At 39.5% G+C, this 25,669-nt stretch overlaps 1 protein-coding gene across 3 annotated transcripts in view; it reads left to right on the top strand.

Moving 5' to 3' along the window:
- The window catches only part of med13l (mediator complex subunit 13 like), a 73,121-nt gene extending 49,051 nt beyond the window's left edge, over positions 1-24,070 (top strand). Inside the window, exons 5-31 of one of the 3 annotated variants that reach the window (XM_023960551.1) lie at positions 9,914-10,059; positions 10,872-11,078; positions 11,667-11,828; positions 12,259-12,415; positions 12,520-12,615; positions 12,711-13,367; positions 13,505-13,718; positions 14,433-14,514; positions 14,629-14,750; positions 14,911-15,001; positions 15,170-15,387; positions 15,477-15,652; positions 15,726-16,648; positions 16,850-17,029; positions 17,144-17,373; positions 17,477-17,675; positions 17,761-18,046; positions 18,122-18,374; positions 18,467-18,655; positions 18,752-18,975; positions 19,059-19,201; positions 19,376-19,534; positions 19,719-19,883; positions 20,080-20,234; positions 21,844-22,008; positions 22,170-22,279; positions 22,422-24,070. In XM_023960551.1, the coding sequence (XP_023816319.1) occupies positions 9,914-10,059; positions 10,872-11,078; positions 11,667-11,828; positions 12,259-12,415; positions 12,520-12,615; positions 12,711-13,367; positions 13,505-13,718; positions 14,433-14,514; positions 14,629-14,750; positions 14,911-15,001; positions 15,170-15,387; positions 15,477-15,652; positions 15,726-16,648; positions 16,850-17,029; positions 17,144-17,373; positions 17,477-17,675; positions 17,761-18,046; positions 18,122-18,374; positions 18,467-18,655; positions 18,752-18,975; positions 19,059-19,201; positions 19,376-19,534; positions 19,719-19,883; positions 20,080-20,234; positions 21,844-22,008; positions 22,170-22,279; positions 22,422-22,554 (5,842 nt within the window). In that variant the 3' untranslated portion in view covers positions 22,555-24,070. The remainder of the gene's footprint in view (positions 1-9,913; positions 10,060-10,871; positions 11,079-11,666; positions 11,829-12,258; positions 12,416-12,519; positions 12,616-12,710; positions 13,368-13,504; positions 13,719-14,432; positions 14,515-14,628; positions 14,751-14,910; positions 15,002-15,169; positions 15,388-15,476; positions 15,653-15,725; positions 16,649-16,849; positions 17,030-17,143; positions 17,374-17,476; positions 17,676-17,760; positions 18,047-18,121; positions 18,375-18,466; positions 18,656-18,751; positions 18,976-19,058; positions 19,202-19,375; positions 19,535-19,718; positions 19,884-20,079; positions 20,235-21,843; positions 22,009-22,169; positions 22,280-22,421) is intronic. The other 2 variants (XM_023960552.1, XM_023960553.1) reach the window with 2 other exon arrangements.
- The last annotated feature ends 1,599 nt before the right edge of the window (positions 24,071-25,669 follow it).

The raw sequence follows: 25,669 nt of genomic DNA on the forward strand, positions 1-25,669 counted from the left end.
GGAAATATGCTGCAGGCTGAGGTGATGACATCAACAGAAAAAGGACACGAAAGGAAATAATGAGTCATTCATGATTAAGAAGTGTTAAAAAAAGCAAAGCAAAACTTTGTATTGTAATTTATTTATTTTAGTAAAAGCTCATATTTGTTAGCCTTAGAAACTATGATGCAATGGTTCAACCTGTGTTTTGCTTTTTAAATAATTATTTTAAAGTAATTAGGATCTTTGTCTTAGTTGTCAAATATTTAGAAGAATCCGTATTTAGAAATGAATAAGTAATCTTAATCCTCTAAAGAAATATATCATTACATCCTTGATGAATGTTGGATACAATCATGTTTACATTAAGCTCCCTGTAAACACAAAAAACTGTAATGGCCCTGAAGTTCAAATCACACCAACAAATCACTCAAGGCAAAAACATATTAAAGATCACAACAATAATTAAAAAAGCAAAACAAAAAACAAAAAAAACAAAATAAGAAACCGGAAATGGTAGGTGCTATGGGAAATCACTGATTGGATGATGACGATTTTCACCTATTTAACCGAAGTTATTTGGGATGGCAAAATCTTCTGATAAAAGATGTTTCTTTAAGCATCTGGTCACAGCCACTGCAAAAGTTTGGTGATTGCTCAATCAATATAGTACGTACCTTTTCCAGTTAAATATCTTTTTTTTAATTGTTTTTTTTATGTTTTGTTTTCTGGAAATGTTCTTTGATTTTTAAAATGTAATAAAAAAAATATTTAGCAATTTTATTGCCATTGTGATCTTTAATATGTTTTTGGTTTAGTGATATATCGATGTAATTTTGACTTCAGGACCACCGTACAAAACTATATATATATATATATTACCGACGAGACTCAAGTCGTATATTGAAAACAGAGAGTAAGCCAGAATCTCCATACAAACAAAAAGATGAAGTTTGGGAAGTTCTGAGGTGCAAACACGCCAAGCTGTGAGTGTCTATATCTGCACAGATTCTCCTTTGAAAGTTACACTCAGTGTGCAACTGTGTGCCAGAGAGACTTCTATACATGTTAATTCCCCTTCATTTCAAAAGCTCCTCTAGAATATGTTGTACGCCCCCTGCTGGGTCAAGCTAGTCTGGTTCTTTCTTTGAATTATTGAATATCCCAGAGGCGAATAGTAAGAGGGAGATGGATAGACACAGAGAGATGTTCTGGAATACTGACGTACAAATAATGCAAATTTTTGAGGCCTTTGTGCCTGTTATCCATTGCTTATATCTGGACAGCATTACATCAGTGATGCACAGTAGTTTAAATGTTTAGACACCTGTGCGGCATCTTCCAGCATGTACGTAAATGGTTCTGAATGCCTCCTTCCACCTTTTCACACATGCATTCCTTTTTTCTCGCCTTTATATTGTTAGAAGAACCCTTGCAAATAGCTGTCCATCAGTATTTTAAAAGCAGTGAACACTCAGGACCCACTCTGAACGCCTTCTTTGTCTTTTGTTTGCTTTAACTGCATCCCCAACAGGGGGCGCTTTAGTGCTAACATCTCTGCCACAATTTTATGCCAACTCCTTGCCTTGGCACTGCTGTCTTTGTTTTTATCTTGTATGTGTCCCTGGGGAGCAGCAGGGATTGGTACATCCAGGAGATGAATCCCTAACTACCCCCCCTTTCTGCCCACCCGTCTTTTTAGCCCAGCCCTCCTGCTCTCTTTGTGTCTGAATGGCAGGAAAGCACTCTGGGTTGGTAACGCATTGCATCAGACGCTGAGGGGAATGAAAGCGAGAGTTACAGGGATACACAGCGAGACGAGGAGAGACGGCTTCAGAGAGAGGAAGAGCAGGGAGGAGGCTCAGTATGGGTGGTGGTGTGGAGGGGATCAGGGAAGGCGGGGGGTCATAAATTAATCATTACTATAGACAGCTGAATGGATGTATTAGAGTCTGTCGCTCTCATTAGTTCAGTCAATTCTTTGCATGCCAAGTGGAGTGCACAGTATGTGTTTTTTTATATAGCTGCTTTCATTTCACTAATGGCCATAAAGTCATGCATAAATAATATTCACAGTTTAGTCCCACAGACCTGTTCTGTTTTATAGAAACAAAAACAAACCATGTTTAAGGAATTCTTATAAAAAAAAAAAAATCTGAAAATTCCTTACCGAACAAACCAGACTGAACAAGTTTCCAGATTCTTCCCCCTCTTCTTCTCTCCTCTCATATTGTCTCTATGTCAACTGACAATAAGACATTAACTATCTCCTAGGCAACAGACTGAGACTTATGGTGTTGGGGCACAATGCCATGGCAGGTCAGAGAGGAAAAGTGCATGCATGTTTCAAGCGTACTATATCAGAAGTTAATACAACTTTGTGGTCAAAGGGTTAAAGTCCTACTCCAATCATCTATTTCTCTATTTAATGCGTTCCCAGTGTTTTTTTTAAATTATAATTATGCAGTTTTTGTTCGAATTAAAAATAAAGAAACTGTTTTCTAGTACATGGTTTTTGCAGGAGAGCAATAGTTCAAATTTGCCTCTGAGTTGTGGGTGAGACTGTTGCCACGGAGTAAGCCCCACCCCCCTTACCATCATCCGTTCGTTTACGTGCTCTCCGGCTATCTTATAGCCCATCACACCCCCCCCCCCCCCTGTGCTTTAGAAATTCTTTGTTTTTTTTGGAGGTTTTTCTTACAGGTATTCCTTAATCATTGGTAATCCATAAGGTCTTTGAATGTTTCATTTTACTTCTGTATAACTGAATTGGACAGTTTTTTTTTCATATAATAGTTTAATTTTTTTTAAATTCATCATATAATTTATCCACATCTTTTTCTTTGTAGATAAAATCCCAGTCATACTCCATTAAATCATTTTTGGATGCATTCAAAGTCTCAGTTATAATCCTCCTAGATTGTAGCTTGTAATCATTATTAAAATTTTTATATTTGATTTCATAGGTTGGAAAGATAGGTAAATGATCACTGATATCTTTAATAACAACCCACTCACAATATAATTATCAACGACATTGTTAAATAGATTCTCTATTAATGTTGCACTGCTCACAGTAATTCTTGTGGGTCTGTTAATCAAAGAATGTAGGCCGTTACTGTACATGATGTTAATGAATTCCTCAGATGGTTTATGTTTATTTAAATTCAGTAAGTCTATGTTAAAGTCTCTCCACTGGAACATAGATTTGTGACTAATATTAGTAAAGTTTTCTTCTATCCAGGTATTACAAGTATTCATGTCAGACTCAGGTGCTCCATATAAGCAATCTACTGTAATATTTTTCTTTTTTTCCATTATAATGTCAATAGCAAGGCAGTCAAACACATTGCTTACAACAACTGATACATTTTGTACCACCTTATAATTCAAATGTGTGTCAACTTATAGAGCAACACCACCTCCATTTTTAACTCCCTATGACCTCGTATGTCAAAGTCCACTCCCCTGTCATTGTTAAACCCTGTTTCTGAGAATGCAATTGAGCTAAAGCTTTGTGAAAACTGTTTCAAGAAGACCTTGATTTTATAGAAATTGGCATACAGACTTCTATTAAAATGGATTATGGAGAACTTATTATTATTGTTTGCAATATTAAATTGATCGTCTGTATAGTACTGGCAGTTATGATTATCATTATGGGAAAAAAAACACTTTCAGGATCAATTCTACATCTTTCAGATCTTCATCAATGTTTCGATAAGCTGGAAGTTGTAGTTCATCATAATGTGCAAACTTGTCTAACAGATAGTTGCATTCAACTTTTCTAAGGGAAGTATTTTATACCATGATGGAAAGTCCATATCTCACTCATAGTTGTATAGTTCAAGGTTTTGGTGTGCTGATACGAGGGTAGATTATCAATATGTCATGCCTTAGATCTCTCTGCCTTGGTGCTTTAAATTTTGGAATAAGTTTGTTCCTTTTTCGTCTTACTAAGTCTGTGTAGTCTTCATTTATACAGTATAAATCTTAGTATCGTTAAGGTACTTGGTATGTTGCACGATTGAGTCTCTGTCTTTATATCTTAGAAACTTCACTACGATGGATTATGGTCTTCCTCCTTCAGGTTTTTCAGATTTGTTTGCTCTTTCAATTTCTATATTCTGTTGTAAGTGCATTTTTCCCCTGAAAAGTTCCTTTACTTTTTCTTCTGTCGCGGACCAGGATTCCTGTTGTGATTCCTCGATTCCATCTATCACAAGATTATTTCTTCTGGATTGACCCTCCAAGTAACCCATCTCGTCAGTGTCAGCTAGCAGACTGTCACACATTTTATAAAAATCCGACTGAAGTGTACTGCATCGGCTAGTTTAACAGTTTTGTTTTTAATTTCATCCTCATCTTTCTGAGTATACTCCAAGCTTGTTTTTATTTCCTGCATTTCTCCTGTTAACATGTCTAATCTGGCATTTGTTAGTCCATTATCACTTTGACAAAACCTTTGAAGCTGTTTTGTTGTTGATGTAACAATGCAGTGAATAGTTAATTTTGTTGGAGAGTATGGACACATACTCTTCCTCCATCTTCGCTTCTGCCTTTGACCCTTTGGGTGGCATTGTGTTTGTATCTGGTGGTAAAGTCTGAGCCTGGTGGTTGATTTTGAAGCTTAGGCCTGGTTTCCGCTGGTGAAACCTGGGCTTGGTGGCTGTGGCAGTGGCAATTTCTCCTCAGGACTTGATTCAATTGAAACCAATAAAATCCAAAATGTTTACATCTACGTAAATATTTACCTGGTAGATGTGATTAAGGTCTTAAGAAAGAAAGGTGTAAGTTCCTAAGTATAGCATAATTACAGGCCAGGAGACATCTGACTTGCTTTCAGTGGAAAATATTACCCAGTGTATCAAAGTGTTGAATGAACAGCCAAATTAGAGGTGTAAGTGTATTAGCCGGTTGTCTGAACGGTGGAGTAGTGATTGGCAGAATAAAACTAGACCTCATAACTCCACTTTAGCAGTCACTTATCAATTTGGCTTTTGTGCTAAAGGTTTATACAGCAGCTCATTGACTGACTACACATTCTGTGAGCCATAAAATTGGAAATGCACCTCGGGGGACTAATAAGTGTTGTCAGACCAAGACACAGGAGAATGCATCTCCACATGTTTTCTGAACCGCAAAGAATGTCCAGACTCAACAAATACACAAACTACTTATCTTAAGTTAGGTTATCAGCAAAGATTAATCCAGTGTTAGTTAAAACATTTTAGTGTATGGAGCTTTTCCAATGCAAGTTTAGCATAGTTGTCAAAGTGTCAAACAAATTTTAGAAGTCCCAAAGTACAGAAATAACAGTAGTTGTTTTTTGGTGCAACCATTGATTGTGTAAGAAAACTAGACCGAGTGAGTGTGAAATTACCCAAAGAAAATGGCTCCAACATAATTACGTTTACACTGGACTGTCGCTTCCCGATACTAGCACATGTTCTCACACTTGGAAGAGGCTAGGTAAAAAATGTCATAGCGTTGCAAATCTCACAAAACTCGCAGCAGGCTTTTTCTTTCACAGCTCTATTCCAATAGCTGACTTACTTGGAGTTATATAATTCCAGCCGGGAAAAACCGCATTTATTAACTTCTCCATGATCCATTTTCACATGGGATTGTACTTCCGTGAATTAAAAATGAACGCCATCCATACCATCCATACGTCACTACCAAATCCGAGTCTCTCATTGGTCAAAGTTCAACTGGTTGACTTTCAACGCACGTTCAATGGATATGCATTCTGTACGTAGAGCCTGAAAATTGACTTAAAAACGTGCATAGCAACCCACGACTATGAGAGTTTTCATCGATTTTTCATTGAAAGCGGTCGCTTGAATATGCTTTTTTGAACCCAATGTGAACACAGCATGAGTCATCGCTTCTATAGCAACCACTCTTACCAATCAAGTGTGAGCTTGTTGGAAGGAAGTCCACACCCCTTCCACTTGAAAGTGAGCTCAACAGGAAATGACAAACATTTAAACGTGCCACATGGAGGCCATCAAGCAACACATACTTATATCGAGGCATCTGATTGGCCAGTTTATAACTTGAATAACTTCTAATAATTTCCAAAAAAAAAGAGATTTGCAAGAACAAGTTAAAAAAGGTATACAGTCAGTGAGTGCAATTGGTTTACAAGAGGTTTACAGGGGAGAAAGAGGAGATAGCAAAAAAATTATACAGTGAAAGCTTGGACAATTCATTTGAACTTTTTAACACAGAATTAATGAGAGAAATATTAGATGTAAAAAGTTCCAAAGTTTTAAGCCCCCAAGTCTTAAATTTCCTAACTACGCCCCTAAGGGCAATTAGGCTGATAGTAACAAAGCCATTTAATCTTTAGCTGTAATTACCAGACGGATGAAAGTTTGAGACAATAGCTCAACAACTCTTGGAAAGCTTGCATCATATTCATTTGCACTTTCTCCGTTGAAAACATGCTCTATAATTGTAAGAATAAAGGGAGAATTAAGGTGATGCGCTCGCTCCTCCAGATTTCTCCTGTTACCTGATGAGAAACCACTGCAAGTCCGTGAGAGCCATAGAGAAAGGGGAGAGAAAAACACACGGATCAATAGGCGGGGTGGTGATACATCAAGGAGCAACCTGCGATCGGATCTTCTTCCTGATTTTTTAATTAGGCAAACAGATATGAGGTAAGCGCTGCAGCTTTCATCGATGTGCTTGAGGAGGTTAACAATGTTGGCAACATTTTAGTGGGGATTGGCTCGATTTAAAAGTTCAGTTATTCTTTCTGCAAAACTTTATTGACTCTAATCTAAATTTCAATAGACTTTTTTCATTGTTTTGTTTTTCCATGCAGTTTTTGTCCTTAAGCTTTTTATTGTGAAGCCAATGTTAGAGCTCAAACATTGTGATTGCAACACGGCTTAAAGCCACCCACTAGGGGCCACTGAATAATACATCAAACTTAGAGCTTCCGCATTATGTTACTTTTAATAGTGTTGTGTACCAAAGATTGTGTACACACAGCCCAAATTGACAGCGCCCGGCATAAGCCTGAGCATCATTATGCGTGTTCGGTAGATATTTGTTTATACGGACTAAACTCAACACTTGTGTTAGGAATTTTGGAGGATGTGTGTACATGATGCTCACAAGAGCTTACAAAAGGGTAAACATCCTCCACGATGGTGTGCATGCACCAGAAGAGTGTCTGCTCGTGTGCGATTGTGTGGGAAGGAAGGAGCTCGCATCGGTGCCGCTCTGGTGGCAAACAGAACATTTAAGGTGGAGATTACCAGATAAATCCCCCAGATTTGAGCTAATCTTAAGAAAATGCCTTCATACCAACTTAGCAGCTACAACTGTATTTACAATCTAAACACTCTTATCACTCCAAAGGATTTAGATGCTTTTTATAGTGGAGATAAAACCCTGTGGATCATCCATGTCTGTTGATAATTTTTTTAATATTTTTTTTATATTTTTTCTTAAAGAGAACCCAATAAACAAGTGTGGCTGTCTGTAAAGCATGTCAGACAGGAACCAGCTCCCCTGCTGGCTGTCTGGCTGGTTGTTAGTGCTGTGATGAGGTGAGAAGAGTTGTTACATAAACCCAACGCAGTGGCTTTTTTTTCTTAATGTCACTGACATTTAAACACAACTCCCGTCTGCTCTGCAAGTGCTCAGATGTTGTCATTGTAGGTTAATGTTGTGTCATCTAGGAGCTCCTCTGCACAAGCTCCACGTTAGGCATTTATCCTAGTAAATTTAGACACATCTCTGGACCCCATTTAAGGCCCATCATGTGAGGCCAAAGGAAAATGAAGCACTTCTACAGACAGTCTGTAATGTGTCTGTGTTCTCTGCATTACCTGATTGATTTCACCATAAAATCATGCTCAGTAGCTGACCATTAAAACTCTGATCTCATCGATATGTGTGAAGCAATTGCAGCGTGGCACTGAATTATTCACCTCTTCCTCTCTCTCAGTCTTTCTTTCCTCTTCTACCCCATTTCCCCCCTCGATCCTCACACTCGGTCCTTCTCCCGCTCTTGCATCTCCCTAATTTCCAACGTATCCATCTACTTCTGTTGCTGGCTGTGCTTTCTTCCTCCTCACAGTCGGTTATTTCTCTTTCTCCTGTACTGTCAGCCCTCGGGCACGTCTCAGCCATCACTTCTCTTCATTTATTAATACCTGTACTCGTACAGCCAAGCTCACACAACCACTTCACATCTCTGCTTGCCATCCTCAGACACACGCGTGCTTACATCTGTCGACTGCACAGAAGCCCCAGAGGATGCGAGTAGCCCGATGTATCCACATACTCACACCCGCTTACTGTGCAGGAAAATGCCCTTTGTAAAAGGACAGGAAGCATCAATCTCCTCGGTTGGGTCAGGCTGCAGTGTGATGCTCTTTTGCTCTGCTGTCCTCTGGCTTGCATGTGGTTGCAATTTATGCCACTTAGGGTAAAGCTCTTATTACATTTGGCATGCTTTAGTTATTGGTTTAACTGCGCAATAATAATAATAGCTCATCAGGTGTGATCGTATCCGCAGCTTACAACACAGCCTCAAACAAATATGTTCATGTAAGTATATTTGTGTATATGTGAGTGCATGGGACTTTATTGATAAATAAGTGTATTAAGATTAAATCAAATTAAAAACTGATCGAAATGTTGACTGTGTGCAGAACATACTGTTACCCTTGACTTGCAGCTGTTTCAGTCAGCTTCCTTGTGCAGCTATATATAGGTCTTCATATGGTGGAATGATGCACTGAGGACAAGGTTGGAGGGCAGTGACATTGAAAGCGTTTTGACTCATGTGTTGTGGAGATGCAAACCACAAAGATGGACCGCTGCTGTGTTTATGTTTGTGTGTGTGTGGATTGCGCCTGAAGAGCAGGGAGGCATCCTGTGCCTGAGTGTTGCAGGATTGCATATGCACGCACTTTAGCGGCGCTCTTCTTCCTCCGATTGAAGAGGCCGGCGTTCAAACCACCTGCTGTCAGCTGTGTATGTTTTTTATCCACCACCATCAGGGAAGTTTATGAAGCAGAGAAATTTGCTTCCTTTTTTCCTCTGGGTGCTTTCAACGCCATCTGGAGGCTTTCCTGGTCAACACCAGCGCAGAAAGATGCCGTATGGTTGTGGCCATGAGCATGGAACTGGCCATTTTATTGAATTTGATGATCCATTACAGCTCAAATGGAGGTCCAACTCCCTCAGGGCAAAGGGGATATTGCATAGGCAGCAAGGTAATCACAAAGCGATTACAGTACCTGCTCACTTTATTGTCATTCTGATATATATAAACCAAGGTAGCGAAAAGGTTTATAGATTAAAAATATACATCAGAGAAGCTGTCGAGGTGGTTAATGACATCCAGCCCGCCCACTGCTGTATGGATTGCAATAAAGCTCCAACAATTACTCCTCTGCGATTAAACAAAGAGCATGCACGATGAGCTATGCCCATGCTGTGTAATACCGAGATTGTTGCATATGTAAACATGTAACCACCCCAATCAATCACAAACAAACAAGGATTTATACCTGCAATAAGGAGCATATGCAGAATCTGGTGTGTAAGATCACTCAGCTTAGTAAGGCTTTAGCCGTACAAAAATGATCTCTCAATCGCTGTTAATATGAAATGCTTTTATTTACCATGCAGAGTATTGCCTCATATAATATAGCTAATGTATTGGTGGGAAAGGTATGCATTGCAGATGTGTTTACATTGAAATAAAACTGACAGCATCGCAGCACAAACTCATGTTGACATCATTTTTGTTGGTTATTTGGGGTTCAAAAAGTTGCCCACATGTTTGCATAATCAGCTCAGACCGGCTGGCAGGGTTCTCAGCACCACCACATTTTTGTACTTTCATGTGTGCCTGTGGTTTGGTTGTCTTAATCTCAACTCCCTTTTGTGTCTGCAGCGAGCACCTCTCATGCTGCTTCTCCTTCTTCCTTCACGGGGAGAGCAATGTGTGCACGAGCGTGGAGATTGTCCAGCACCAAGCTGCATACCACATCACAGATCACCACATCCGCCTTGCACAGACCTCTACCACCCCAGTTCAGGGTAATACCACAAACCAGTTGCTTTTCAAGTACTTTGACATTTGAACCTGATGTTTGACTCATAGAAAATATGTTTTCTATTTTTTTTTCTCATAATAATTATAAAGTTTAGTAAAGAGTTGACGTATTTTTTCTGAAGTCCTAGTTTTGTGGGTTTTAGGAGCTGGAACCTTATTTTATGTAAAAATAAACAAACAAACATTTGAAAATAATTAAACAGTGGGCCCCTTAATCTATAAATCTATAAAACAAAATCCGCCTTACAATCTGGTGCACCTTAATACTGACGTCCAATTGCATACAAAAATCTGTCAAAATGTTTGAGTTAAATGAAGTTTCAATTAGTTTACTTTTTTTTACTATACTATACTTTTTACTAGAAATTTTTATTTTTTAATTTTTCTTTAAGCAAAGAGGGGTAAAACTACAACATGTGGCTCCGGAGCCGCAGGTTGCAGACGCCTGATTTGATGCAGGCAGGAAAAAGCTGTCCATTTTAGGGTTTACAAATTAATTAGCACTTTTTTTTTACTAAGTTTGCACACATTCTGATGCAGCATGATGGTTTATATTTATGTCTGTGATAACATTCAGAGTATGAAAAGACTAAAACACATATATATTCAAACAGGTCAATATCAGGTCATGCTCACATACGCATTTTTGTACTAAAAATCTTTTTTTTAAAATAAAAATAGATTATGGCTGCATAGAAATACTTAAATTTTAAATTGTTATAATTTGTCAGTTTGTTTTGTGATGATTACTTTTTACTTTTACTTTGAGTCTTTAAACTATCTTTTTTCATTACAGTTGTGCTGAGTCCATACAGTCTGAGTGGCACTCTGACTGGTCAAGCCTACAAGATGAGTGACCCGGCAGTACGAAAGCTCATAGAAGAGTGGAGCTACTTTTATCCAATGGTTTATCCACAAAAGGAGGGAAGTGGTGAGAAGGAGAAAGGAGAGGCTGGCCAGGCTTGTGATCGCTGCAGTCATGTGGCAGTGGAGGTCATCGTAGGTATGGTCAACAAAATAATAAAACCAATTTTATAGACTGAAGGTACTTTATTCTATTGAATCCACAATTAAGGAATGGAGATTCTTCTTTTACAAACATCAGTGAATATTTACAATATTCCACATTTGGTGTTCTCTGTTAAACTAAATAGTGAAGGAACTGCACCTCACTTATAACCCTGGTGTAGACTCAGACATTTTGAGCTGTGGTTTTACTGAATAGAGAAGCTTTGACTGCAAAGATCCTCTCAATCTTTGTAATACACCTGAGAGTGGAAAAGGGGAAATAGCTGGAAGGCAGGAGAGGAGCAGTCGGGAAGCTGAGGTATGAACTCCAGGGAGTTTCTCTAACAGCCTAATCAGTCTGATCCCACAGCGCCGACTTGACCTGATTACAATTAAAACTCCTCTGGATACCAGTGGTGCTACATGTAAAGAGCAATGATAGTAACAAAGAAAATGTTGAGCTTTTGTTTTTTTACTTATCTAAGTGCCGTGTGATAAAACGGATTGCAAAATTCAAGTGCATCAGCAGAGATCAACATTTTGTCAAAACACAATAAAAACAACTGTTTTTGTTTATTCTTAGGGGGAGTAAGGATGACCTACCCAGCTGCTTTTGTGCTGATTACCCAAGGAGACCTACCAGTGGAGCAGCCTCCTGTTTCTGTGGCCCAGGGCCTCACCAAGGAGCCAAACAACTGCAGTGTGCCGCTGACTCCACCAACATCCCCTGAGCAGCCATGCTCTGGTAAAAAAAAGAAAAAAGAAAACCCAGACATGAACATTAGTCCAAGAAAAAAACAATTTTCTGCTTTAAGCATATTTTTTCAGTTCAGGCAAATGTAACAGAACTATGAATCAAACTTAAGCACATATTTTTCATTACATAAACAATTTTTTTATATAAAAAACAATAATTTTACAGTCAAAATTAAAAGCACCTTAATGCTTATGCTATTCCCAGCTTCATATAAACATAACTGTGAAAGAAGGGCAGTAACCACAGCACGTCATTTGCACTTTACTGTTTGTTGATTTAAAACTTTTTTACAAATTCTTTGAGAAATCCCTCCAAAAAATGTATTTATATGCCTTATGGAGGAAACCGTCTTTTCTGAAAATAGAAACACACGCCTCAAATCTTTCTGTCCCATCACGCCATATTTTCCATTTTTTAGCGGACAGTGGCTTTGTGACCTCCGTCTCCAGTGTCCCCACACCAGACAGCAGCACGGGCATCAACAGCATCAGCCCGAAACATTCTGGGAAGAAGCTTACGTGTCATGTGGTCCATCAGGCCTGGAAGGAGTGCTATCTCAACCAGCCTCAGCATCTGTATGCGAAACATTATTGCCTTGTTTCTGAAGCAATTGCCACTATTAGCCAGTTAAAGCAATTTAGCCCCCCCCCCCCCTCATGGATTTGTTTGTGTTCTGCAGAGCAACTGAGTTAACGCAGAGGAAGGAAGCGCCAAACGGAGTAACAACATGGAATTTTAATGATCTGGGATCTAGAACGCCCTGCAGCTGTTCCAGGTATCTTTAGGTCACAATTAAGCTGTTCTGTAAAATAGTTATAAGATATTGTTTTTTCAATAAGTTTTGAATATCTTACTTTCCCTTTTTTGCAGGTTAAAGCAGCAAAAGTTTAATATGGCCATCACCTCTGCAACAAACACTCAGACTATTAGCAGCTCCACACAGTCCTCTGGTCCGTCGTTGTATCCTCCTTCGCTCCCTAAACACAAGACAAGTGACAAGACAGAAAAAACCGACAAACAATCCAAAAAACCCTCAGTGATCCCTTTTCACCATCGTCTAACTGTCACGCAGGACGGCCCCTTGGAACAGGACTCACCTGGAGGGCCTCAAATGGGTGGCATTGTTGCACTCGATCCACCCATGGAGACCCTGGCCTCTCTGCCAACCTGCAAATATTCCAAACCCATGTCAAATGGCAGGAAACCCCCAGAGTCCCTTCTTCATTCACCAATGTCTCCCCTTCCACCCACGCTGAGTCCGCACCCCCGGATGCAGGATCCAGAGGGTTTAGATGTGCCTCTGGATGCTACCGTGTGTCCAGATGGGGGTTCGGGAGTGGGAGCAATCACCAGCGAGACAGCTGTGTACACGGATCTTCTGAGGCAGCGGGAGAACGGGGTCAGCTGGTGGAGAGGCTTCAGGACTCCCAGAACTGATAAGACAGAATTCAGTCCACCTGAACTTCCCTTAGACAACCTGGAGGAAATGAACTTAGAGGTGGCTGCAGATGCAGTTCCACTCAAAAGGTAGGATATGTAAAAAAAAATAGGTTTTGCGTTACGTGTTATTGGAATCACAGAAAAGTATCCATGAGTAAAAGAAAACCCAGATAGTTGTGAGGATGTGTGTTTTGGTTTTACACATGTTTCTTTGCCTCCTCCAGACTCTATACACAGACCCACAAGAGATTTAAAATCTCTGAAGAGAGAGTGAGGGACCACATTAAAGCACTTGGCTTGTTTGAGCAGCCGGGTGTGGAGGTACTGAGGGAGAATGGTGAAGATCCCTACGACTTCAAGGAAGGAGACATCGAATACACCTTCTCCTCCTCCAAAAGGTTAAAGGGTCCAGGGCGAGAGCCAAGCAAGAAGGCTAAGGTATTATAGTACACACTCAGAGCTTGTTTGTTGGTTTGTTTGTTTGTTAGGGACCATGTACTAAACATTATCACTAGAGAGGGGATCTTTTGTACATGATTTAGCTATAAGATACTTATCATCTGCCGTCCTCCAGCATGGAAGCACAATAGAATATGTTAAAAACAATAAAAATAATTGGTAATAGAACTATTAAAATGTATTTCCTTTAATACATTGCACAAAAAGTAGCTGTTCTGAGATCTGGACCATGATGTTCCGATCATCTGTTCAAAGCAGAGCTGAGCTATTTCTTTAGGGGAGGTGGTGCAATCCGGATTACAATTTATAAAGTTTTGCATTTTTAATGCTTGGTGAGGTTATCAAACGTACACCAACTGCATTTGCTAATAAAAACAGTTTCTCATCCAAGTAAGGAGATAATAAATACAAAATGAGTTCACATCCAGTTTGGACTTCAATTGTTAAGATCATTCAAAATGTTCAGTGATATTTATTTTTTCATTACCATTGCTTGGTTTTGAATTCCAGTTTGTTTTCTTCTTTAATGAGAGAATAAGTGGTTATCTTTTCTTAGATAATAAACTGCACACAGTCCAAATTAAACTCAATCATTGTTCAACTTTGGAGTACATAAAATGTTTTTACAGGTACACTGCAGATAAAAGAATATTATTTAAAAGTTGTCTAAACAATCTCCACTTTAATTCAAAGGGGGAAGAGATCACAAATGATGCATCAGCTGTTCCTGATGGAAAAGATGCTATGTCCATTTTTAACTCTGCTCCAAAATCAGGTAAAGATGTCAGCACCAACACTCCACACTTTACAGTTTTCCCATTAGCCAGAAGGCTGCTGCTTCTCTGCAATGTTTTTTATTTTGTTCCTCTGTTTTTTTTGTCTATTGCAGAGGAATCGGGTCAAGATGATGCTGCTGCAAAAGCCAACCCTTCTCTGACCAGAGAAAAAGATCTGGTGGTCAACATTTCTGATCTGGATAACATATTTGATGAAGACGAAGAAGAGTTGGGCGTAAGACACAATCTTTTATTCCTTACAATTGTAGATTTAACCATCATTGGAAGACCTACTAATAATTCAGTAAAACACATTTATTCTTAGCAGTATCAGGACTTTATATGGGATGTCCTTGCCTTTAGACGGACTCATTTTTCTTTGTAATAATCCGTAGACTGTTTACCCGAATCAGACCAAGCTACTCGTGCCAACAGAAGATCGTCCTGCTGGCAAAGAAGGGAGAGTTAATGTCCCTTATCCATCAAGTGAGTAATAAGTATTTTGTTTTCAAAAGCTCAGTAAATATGCTTTTTTACTATCTACATCAAATTATGTGTAGATCAAAACTTTTTACTTTTACAATCACTTTGAAATATGTTTTTACATTATACCCCATTTTCCTTTGTCATGTCTTTGTGTCTGCCTCATTTTAGCAGTTGCAGATCTCCAGCGGATGTTTCCAACCCCACCTTCGCTAGAACAACACCCGGCTTTCTCTCCCATCACACCGCATCGTGACACCCCAAGTCTGGAGCCCCCAGTACCCAGTGGAGTGGCGGACCACCTACCACCCTTGGCTTCTTTCCAGCTTGCTGAATGTAGGATGGAGATGGAGGAGAGTGTGGCCAGTCCAGGGCAAGATGATATCAAAGTGAGCGGAAATTCATCCGAAGCTGTTTGAGCAATGAGAGACGTGTGCCAAACTGCAGTTAACAGGCATATGTTTTCCTCTCTTTCCAGCCACAGATATGTTCCTCCATGTTTGCTCCTTTATCCTGCCTTCCCAGCCAGAATCTGCCACCGTCAAAGATTCCTGATCAGTGTTATTACCGTCCATCCTGGGCTGTTTTACCTAAAATGGAACATTTCACCACCATCATGCATCCTCGGAATGTTTTCTCCAAGGATGGATACACGTGAGTATTTATAGACACTTGAAACATTTTTTGAGTGTAATTCTTGGTCTGACTCCCTATTTTAATTATCCAGAAACATTCCTAGTGTCAACGCCCTCACTGACCAAGAATATGGCCAGATGAGCGGTACGACTGCCTCTGTGAACACCACCATCCTTCCTTCTCCTGCCATGCCCCAATTTTCCGTGCCCACCCCACGGACTCCCCGTACGCCCAGAGGGATTAACGCTGCAAGCTCAGGGCAGGGCTCAGTGAAGCAGGACGGCACTGAGCTTAGCTCACCAGTTTCTACCCCGTCCACCAGCCTGCCCCTTAGTTCTGTAGAGCCCTTAGGACGGCCTGGGCCCTCTCTGCCTGAGGCCCACAGCCTGTATGTTGTCCTTTTGCTCTCAGACTCTGTCCTTAGCGTATTTAAGGATCGCAACTTTGACAGCTGCTGCATCTGTGCCTGCAATATGAATGTCAAAGGGGCAGATGTGGGGGTGTACATCCCAGATTCCACCTGTGAAGATCAGTACCGCTGTATGTGTGGCTTCAGCGCGATCATCAACAGGCGGCTGGCTCATGGTACGGGCCTTTTCTTGGAAGACGAGCTGGATATATTTGGTCGGACGTCTGAAGTGGGTCAAGCAGCCCAGAGGAGGCTGGCTTTATGTCGTCGGGACCCAATCATGGGGGACTCCAGAGCCAAGCAGCCTCAGGAGGCTACCCCTGCCTCTCCATCAGTCATGATCGTTTTGCAGGAGCAGTGCTCCCATCCCATTTCCTCTCTGGCATCACTTCACCTCCCTCTCAGCTGCTCTTGTCATGGACGCAAGGGGGCACTCCTCCAAAGTTGGATGTCTGAAAAGCAGTGGGCGGATGAGAGTGACGCCTGTGTGGAGTGTTACAATGCTTTGATGCAGGGGCTGCAGTATGTGGACAACCCCACTGGGGGAAAAGTGGATCTAGCTGTTGTCAGAAGTAGTGCCCTTCATTCCTGGCCACACACAAACGGTAAGAAACATTCTTTAACTGCAAAAGTAGAGAATATAGATTTGATCTATTATGACAAAAGTTTTTTATTAGTTCAAATGATTTTATGTTTTTACATGTTCTGTGATTGTTTTGTTTCTTTGGTGTGCAGAACCATTTGTACATTTTTAATGTAACCTTCTCTGTGTATGTATGTGTGTGTGTGTCTGGCTATTTCCAAAGTGGTGGATATGAGCATGTTGTCGTCACAGGATATGGTTCGTATGCTGCTATCTTTGCAGCCTTTCCTGCAGGATGCCATCCAGAAGAAGCGAACAGGTCGGACCTGGGAAAACATCCAGCACGTTCAGGGGCCGCTGACCTGGCAGCAGTTTCACAAGATGGCTGGAAGAGGCTCTTATGGTGAAAATGCTCATGTTTTTCTGTGATAAAATTATAATTGCATGCCACTTGCAATGTAATATAATATTTTAAAAATGATCTCCAGATTAAACATGACAACTTGTATAACCTCAGGTTCAGAGGAGTCTCCGGAGCCCCTGCCCATTCCTACAGTGTTAGTAGGCTATGACCGTGAGCGGGACTTCTTGGCTTTGTCTCCTTTGGCATTACCTTTTTGGGAGAAACTTCTGCTGGAGCCATACGGAGGCCAGCGAGATGTTGCCTACATTGTGCTTTGCCCTAACAGTCCCTCCCTTCTGACTGCTGCACGGTCCTTCTTCCTGGAACTCAGTGCCGTTTACGAGGTAGGATCAGAATTAGAAATGTTATTCAAATGCGTCGAATATAAAGGTTCTATGACAGTAATGGGAGGTATCAGATATTAACGAGGACAAATTCCTTCTTTAGACATGCCGGCTTGGGAAGCACCGTCCTCTGGCGAAGGTGTCCAGAGATGGTCTTCTTCAGGTTGGGGAGGACGTAGAGCCAGAAAAGCTTGAGGACTTGGATGTTGATCGGTGGTTGACCGGACCCTGGGCTGGACAGCAGCACACTGACAACCTCCTCAAACTAAAACTCTATGCTTATACCTGCAAAAAACAACTTGGTAAAAAAAATCCTGATACATTTCTTTTTTGTTTGTTTTTTTGCTTTTATAGATTAAGGACTGATATTTTTCTTCTTTGCTTCAGGTCCCCAGCTGTCAACCCTGACTTTGGACAGCAGCCTTCTGTTGCCTCCCAAAGCCCAGCCTCACATTAACAACTCGTCCCTGGCTCAGTCTGCATCTTCAGGGCAGCCTCAAAGTTGGCCGGCTGATGGAGAGCAGGTTTCAGGTGCTGTGAATGCATCAAATGCTTCCACCCCAACAGGAGCCACAGGCCTGACCGGGGAGGCAACCCAAGCTGCATCCAGCAGCTCTAAAGGGCTCCCTTCTGCCACACCATCAGCCAACAGCACAGCAGAACATCCTGAAATGTAAAACTCAATTCCCCTGAAAATAATTAAATTTGAAATGTCATTTAGGTTAACTTCAAATTTATTTTTTTTCAGCTCCTGTGATCAGTCAAGAATTGGCATTCCTACACTGGCGGACTCAGTAGACAGCCATATTAACCCCCCAGCTGTCGTCATCTACATCGTGGATGCCTTTCTCAGCTCAGCTATGACAAGAAATGATGGAGGAGAAGAAGAAGAAGGTGAAGAGGTGGAGTTGACTAGTATCTGGCTGCTGGGGCTTCTTCGCTGCTACACAGAGATGCTACGGACTCTGCCTGAGAAGATTAGACCAGCAGTGGTCCTTCAGGTAAAAATCCACAAGGATTTAGAGTACACCTGGGAGAATTAAACGATGTTCAGCTGCTCAAATGTGTTTGTATCTGCTCCCCTTTGCTTCAGGTTGTACCCTGTCAGTATCTTCTGCAGCCAGCCAGTGGAGAAAGCCATTTGTACATGCAGCACCTGCGCTCCCTGGCCTTCTCGTGTTATTCTCAGAGCAGACGACTTCTCCGTCAGCAAACACATATTAAGTCCCTCACAGGTTTTGGCCCAGTGTCCTCTGTTGGTTCAGTGCTCAAGAGTCCAGAAGTAAGCTTTTTTTTTTACTTCAAGCACCTCCAGCTCATAAATATTTGCAAACTAAAAAACATATTTGACTAACTTACTTGCTTTTTTTTTATTTAGCACCCCAGCCCATTACAACTTTACTCTCCACCGTTTATTCTTGGCCCAAATCGGCCTAAGCAGCCAGAGCCAGGGGAGGTGTGGGCAGAACTCTCTCCCAAATACAACGTGCTCTTTGTTGGATATTGCCTATCACACGACCAGCGCTGGATACTGGTCTCCTGCACTGATCAGCAGGGGGAGCTTTTGGAGACCTGCATCATAAACATTGATGTTCCCAACAGGTTGGTTTAGCCCCTAGTCCTGACTGTGCGTATCTTATCTGACCTTAACTTATATAATCCGTCTTTATTTATTATATTTTCAGAACAAGGCGTCCAAAAGTATCACCTCGAAAGATGGGACTGCAAAAGCTGTGGGACTGGTGTATTGGTATCATTCAGATGACCTCTCAACCTTGGAGAATCGTTATCGGCCGCCTAGGCAGACTTGGTCACGGGGAGCTGAAAGGTGAGAACGCTTTCAAGAGAAATTTACCTTCTCTTTGTCACTCAGACAATTTTGTTTTATGATTTTCGACAAGTTTGGCATACTCGAGTTTGGCATCTCCATATTAATTAGCAACGTGGAAATGTGGAAATATCAAAGGAAAGTATTTTATGTTCTTTATTCTATCTCAAACAGACTGGAGTTCTCTCCTTGGAGAACATTCGTTGCATTCGATAGGACGTCAGCTGAGGGAAGCTTGCCGAATGTGTGGGATCTCAGCTGCCGACTCCCCATCTATCCTCAGTGCATGTCTGGTAGCCATGGAGCCACAAGGCTCTTTTGTAATCATGCCTGGTATGAAATATATTCCTTTTAATTGAGCTATTTTTTACAATCCCCACATATAACTTTTTTAGGGTAGTAAAATAGCAAAATATTTGCAGATAGTGTATTCCTCAAGGGATTAAATGAAAACAGAATAAGACGTATTTACGTATTCCAGGTGTAAATTCTCTGTGTTTTCTTTTTGTATGTGCAGATGCTGTGACCATGGGCTCTGTGTTTGGACGCAGTACTGCTTTGAATCTGCAGACATCGCAGCTAAACACTCCCCAAGATGCTTCCTGTACCCACATTTTAGTGTTCCCTACTTCTGCCACTACCCAGCTGGCAGCCAGCTCCTACCCAACAGAGGACAATAATGGTAGCAAACACCTCATACAAGATTTTATATCATGATTAAATGAAGAAATTAAACGAAGACCATTTGTGTAATTAGATTTGCAGGAATAGATGGTTTTCTTTTTAATGAAGATGGCTTGACCAATTTCATTTATACCCTGTGTTGTTTTTGTTAAAGTCAGTGTCTGAAGTCTTTTCACTGTCTTTTCTTTCCTCAGACGACATGTTTGACCTCCCCTTCCCTGATGAGCTGGAGAACGACATTGGCCATGACATGATGCTGATCACAGGCAATCTTCACTCTTCCCCCAACCCGTCCCCGGTGCCGTCCCCTGGTTCGCTGGAGATGGGATCACATTTCCAGCACACTAGGGTGAGAGGGGAAAAAAATGAATCATTCAGTGACTTTAGACAAACAAGACAAAATGCAAAACCAGCGAAAAGAAACGACTGAAGAAATGATTTTACAATGGATAAACTAAAAAGTAGTAAACATTGACTGAGGCGAAATCACACAATTATCTTTCTTCGGAGAGCTATTAAATAGACAGATCAATCATTTAAACTCACACAAAAGCAATACAATAAGAGATGCAGAGCCAGCAGTACACAAAATTAAATCATAGAAAGCATGATGAAAAAAGGCAGAGTAAAAGTATACAAAAATTAAAAATGACAATAAAAAATAAATAAAATGACATAAAAAGCACAGAATATGTGAGCTAGAAGGACAGATAAGAAGGCATTGTCAGGGACTTCTTCAAAGTCAGAAGACTGCAATCCTGTACGGTTTTGATGTAGCAGTTTGAAACTCAAGTATCTTATCTGAAGGCTTAAGTGACCCTTTATACTTCCCATCATCAAATGAGAATCAGAACTATAAAGGTTGATAACAGAACTGTTCTGAAGGGCATAGAGTTGAGATGACAGCTTTTGCTCCACCATTTTTCATGGAACACAGATTAACTGCAGCAAAACCAAAAAAAAAGAAAAGTTTGAAAGAAAAACAAAGCAAATACTACATTTGTACAGAATTATTGACTCCTGAGTCAATAAAAAAATAAATTTAATGATTTGTTCTGCAGAAACTTGTAAATGACAGCTTGCCTCCCAATTTTTAAAATATGTTTTTTAAAACTGTGTTCTTCACCTTTGTATTGCATAATGTTGATTAAGGCCAAAATGTACAGAAAAACAAAGGTAACAAACACTACGTTGTTAAGAGCTCAGGTCAGGTGTACATTTTTGTATTTTGTCAAAAGGAAAAGAAACACATTTGGAAAGGTATCCCATGAGGAAATCAATCTGGTTTCCAAGTAATATTGTTTGAAACAATATTACTTGGTTTAAAAAAATTTTAATACATATTTTGATATAAATATGTCTTCTTAAAATTCCTCTCCTATCATCTTTTGATCTATTTAAAAAGCATTCTCAGTGGTCTTTTAATTATTATCATTTAGCCAAAATGAAAAAAAAAAACTGTGTTGTTTTCTAGGACATTTTTTGAGCCAGATGCCAGCTCGGACGAGGAAAATTAAGATGTACATGGATCTAGTCATTCACAAGTGGATGCACCAGAATGGATCAGAGCAAGGAGCTTGTGCCCTGCCAATTGTAGCATCTGCATTACGACTACACACTTTTTCAAGCTGCGTTTTTTTTGATTCACCACAATTTGAATAAAGACATTTTCTTTAAATTTGTCCTCCATCATGAGGAAAATCCTACAAGAACATGTTAAAGAAAAACAAGATTTTTATCAAAGTAATTGTAGTCATTTTTCAATCACTGACCTCTAATGATTTATTGGGATAAGTAAGTTACATTCTTAGCAATTTTTTAAAGTAGGTGTTTTTTCTTATGACTCAGTCAGAACTGCTGTTGACTGGAAAATGCATAAAAATATGGTTGTGGATAAGCGAATCCTTTAAATTCCCTGGATGAAATTAAGGTAATTATCTGCTGTCCGGTGTTTGCAGAGCCAAGGGGAGCGCCTCCTGTCCAGGGACAATCCTCCAGAGGAGCTTAAGCAGCAGCCGCTGGCTCTGGGTTACTATGTCTCCACTGCACAGGCAAATGGAATTCCTCATTGGTTCTGGGCCTCCTGCCCACAAGCTGAAAGCCAGTGCCCACTTTTCCTTAAGGTACTCTAAGATGCTTGTGAAGTGCTTGTGAAGTTTGGAATGAAAATGATTAGTTTCATAATTGATTGCTTCAATTACTAGGTTGATTGAGAAGGCTTGCAAGCATCTTTTCATCTGCAAACTTCATGATTTGACTAATGCCATGTGTTCCTCCACTTCAGGCCTCTCTCCACCACCACATTTCCATAGCGCAGTCAGAAGAGATAGTGTCTGATAAAACTAAAAGGGCTCCTCACCCCTTAGACTCAAAGACCACCTCTGATGTGCTCAGGTAAACCAATTATGTCAAATTACAATCAAAAATCAAAAAGTCATGTTTAATTTCACTAAATTGGGTTACATTTGATCAAATTGATAGAATCTTTTGATGGATGACAGCTGGATATTTTTTTATGGATTTTTTTTCCACACAGGTTTGTGTTGGAGCAGTATAACGCTCTCTCTTGGCTGACATGTACTCCTGCAACCCAAGACCGCCAGTCCTGCCTGCCTGTGCACTTGGCTGTGCTGATCCAGATGTACAATGCCATACTGAACATGCTTTAGCTGTGTGGATCGACTGGAACCTGCCTGTGCCTCTTTCAGCCACCAGAGAGCAGCAGAGCTCTTCTCCTGTTGTCCAGTAGACATTGATGTAATGGTCAAAAACAGGATAATGCTCTACAGAATTTTTCAAAGACTGCAATACGATGAATTCAAATGGGGAAACAGACTTTTTTTTTACATCAGGAGGAACTTGGAGCAGCCTGTACATTTTGAAAGAGTGGAGAAGCATCCATCGATTCCCGACGCAAAATCATCAAGACCGGCTCCTCTAAGCATCTGTGAATGAAATCAATGGAGAAGATACTTTTTTGTGACACCTGTGAAAGGGCGCATCCCTACAAGTCTGCATGACTCCATGTTGCGCAACCAGCAAACTGGCATGAAAACACAAACACAGGAGTTTTTGTATAGAACTGCACTGTAGAGCTTCTTTGAACATTAAGCTGGACGCTGAACCCTTTGTGTCTTTTTAAGAGGGATACATTTGATAATGGCACTTTTTACTGAACTTCCAAAGTGTTGTAGAGAAATGAACACAATGGAAGCTTTTTGACCAGAGATGTGTTGTTTATAATGTAATGCATTCATTTGCAAAGAATTAAGACTTATTTTTAATATTTAAAACCATAAAAGGAGAAACACAGCCTTTATTCCCAACTGACTGGTAAATGTCTTGGGATCTTGGGAAATAAAATTTGTCAATTTATTGCAATTGTAAAAAATGCCATATTTATACAAATTATATCACATCATAGAATTTGATATATATGAATATAAATATATGTAAATGTATATACTTAAATTAGTCTTACCTCTTCCAAGCAGGCACTTATGTGGGGATGGGCACAGTTGTCTTTTTAGAAGTGGGTGCAGTATGAACATTTATCAAAGAGGATTCACTTTTGTTTTGTTTTCTACCCATACCGAACATTTTACATTTTTTATTTAATGACTAACTTAAAATAATGCAGGAAATACAGTATAATGTATATTTATAATGTATTCCTATACTGAAAAAAAACTTGAAAGAGACAATTTAAAACCACGCTGTTTCAAGATGGTTATATATTTAAGAATGACGCTTTATTTCATTGGTTTTCCTAAGTGATGTCAAGAAAAGCATTAGAAAGGCCTGTTTCTTGAACCACCCTCTAACTGCTCTTTGTTAAAGTTCTGGCATGTTTGTACATAAAATTTTGCAATGTCTTTCTTTTTTGTTATTCTTTGGTAGAGCTGTACATTTCACGCTGGTTGGTTTATTTTAAATTATACAATTTTAAGTTTTGCTTTGAATTGTTTGCTTAAGCTTTTTTATGTATGAGAAACATTATAAAGTGCAAACACATTTATTTCCAGCTAAGAGATTCTGTTGTGAAGTAAACACAAATGTACAGACAAGTGCAAAAATTTGTTACATCTTTCATCACTTTGAATATTAAGCAGATCCACTTTAGTGGGAGTGATCTGATACTTTTACACTCTTTTTTTAGTAAATTATTAAAACTCTTTAAAATCATGTGGTGTTCTGTGCTGACATTTAATATTCAGTAGAAGATAGCCTACCTTTAATCTTTTTTCTGGGAATTATTTTTGAAATGACAAGGAAAACTGTTTCTCCAAATCCAGATATTTTTTTACACTAAACAGCCCGTACACTAAAAATTGCTATATCTAGATTATAAAATATTATAGAGCAAGGGTCTGCTACCTGAGGCTCCGGAGCCATGAGGCTCCCTGGTTAAAGGAAAATAAAATTTGTTATTTTAAAAAGTAACTTTAAAGTTAAAAGTGATTTAGTATTAACGTAAAAAATAGGGTAAGAAAACCAACTCAAACTTTATTCAATAAATTCACAAACACTTAAAAAAACAGTACGTATCACTCCATAAGGCTCTTGACTACAGTATCCATGGTAGTTTGGCTTTCTATCGAACTAAAATAGTTTTGACAGATTTCTGAATGCTGTGCACTACAGAAAAATAATTTAAGGTCAGTAAGAAAAATCAGAATGTATACCTAACATGCACTGCATTACGAGACAGATTTTCTTTTTTTTAACAATTTCTAGTATTTTAAGTTTGCCATATAGTACAAAAAATACATCAATGGCCACTGTATTAGCTCTGATTTAATTTTGGTTTGTTAGATTTATACATTTAGGGTAGAGACGCACCACAAACAGTAACTTATTTACTGCATTGAGATGATGCTATGTGAGGCAGGGGTCTTTTATTTTGAAAGGAAGTCATGGCATAGTTCATAATATGAGCTATTTCATATTTCAATAAATATCTATTTTCTCTTTATGTTTTATGTATGCTAAATAAACCACAGTAGTAACAATCACATAAACATAAATCAGTAGTTTATTTTCACAAAGGGTGAAGTAAGACTTTGTGGCTCCTATTGGGTTAAGCTCTCTAAATGTTAAAGGCTGCAGACTCCTGATCTAGATCTACCAGTACATTTACTTTTAATGTAGATTATTTTAATAAATAAATAGAAAATGTTATTAAAATCAACTTTAATAAAACATATACTTTAATCTGGATACATGCATTTTCTTGGGTGGCATCGATAATTTCCTAAATGTTTTTATTCTGAGATTTAAATGTACGTACATAATTTGGTATACCGTACACACTTTAACAGAGGTGTGGTACATTTGCTGTCTGACCATTTAAAAAAAGATGCAATCGAAGCCCACAGCAGGAGATTATTTTTAAGGTAAATCCAATAATGTCATTTTAAAACCTAATGGAAAATATCTGAAAAAATCTTAAAAGATTCCAGTAGACTTGGGTCAGAATAGTATTTAAGATTTCAGCACCCTGTGAAAAAAATAGTTGTTTTTAAGGCTTAGCTTGAGAGTGTGAAGAGTAGGAACATCCAGTAAAACAACCTAAAAAAAAATCTGCCGAGAGGTGTAAATCATAGTTTTTTTTAACAACCATATATTTTAATTTGAGGCTTTGCTGTATCAACAAGCCTGACAGCTTTCTTTGTGAAAATGAAAAACTGTGGCTCCAACTATGTCAAAGTGGGATCAACTTTTGCTGTTGCCTTCATTGGAGCCAATAAAAACAACTCTTGTATACTAAGTAACTGTTCACAC

Source organism: Oryzias latipes, chromosome 12 (assembly GCF_002234675.1).
Source record: "Oryzias latipes chromosome 12, ASM223467v1".
Classification (NCBI taxonomy): domain Eukaryota; kingdom Metazoa; phylum Chordata; class Actinopteri; order Beloniformes; family Adrianichthyidae; genus Oryzias; species Oryzias latipes.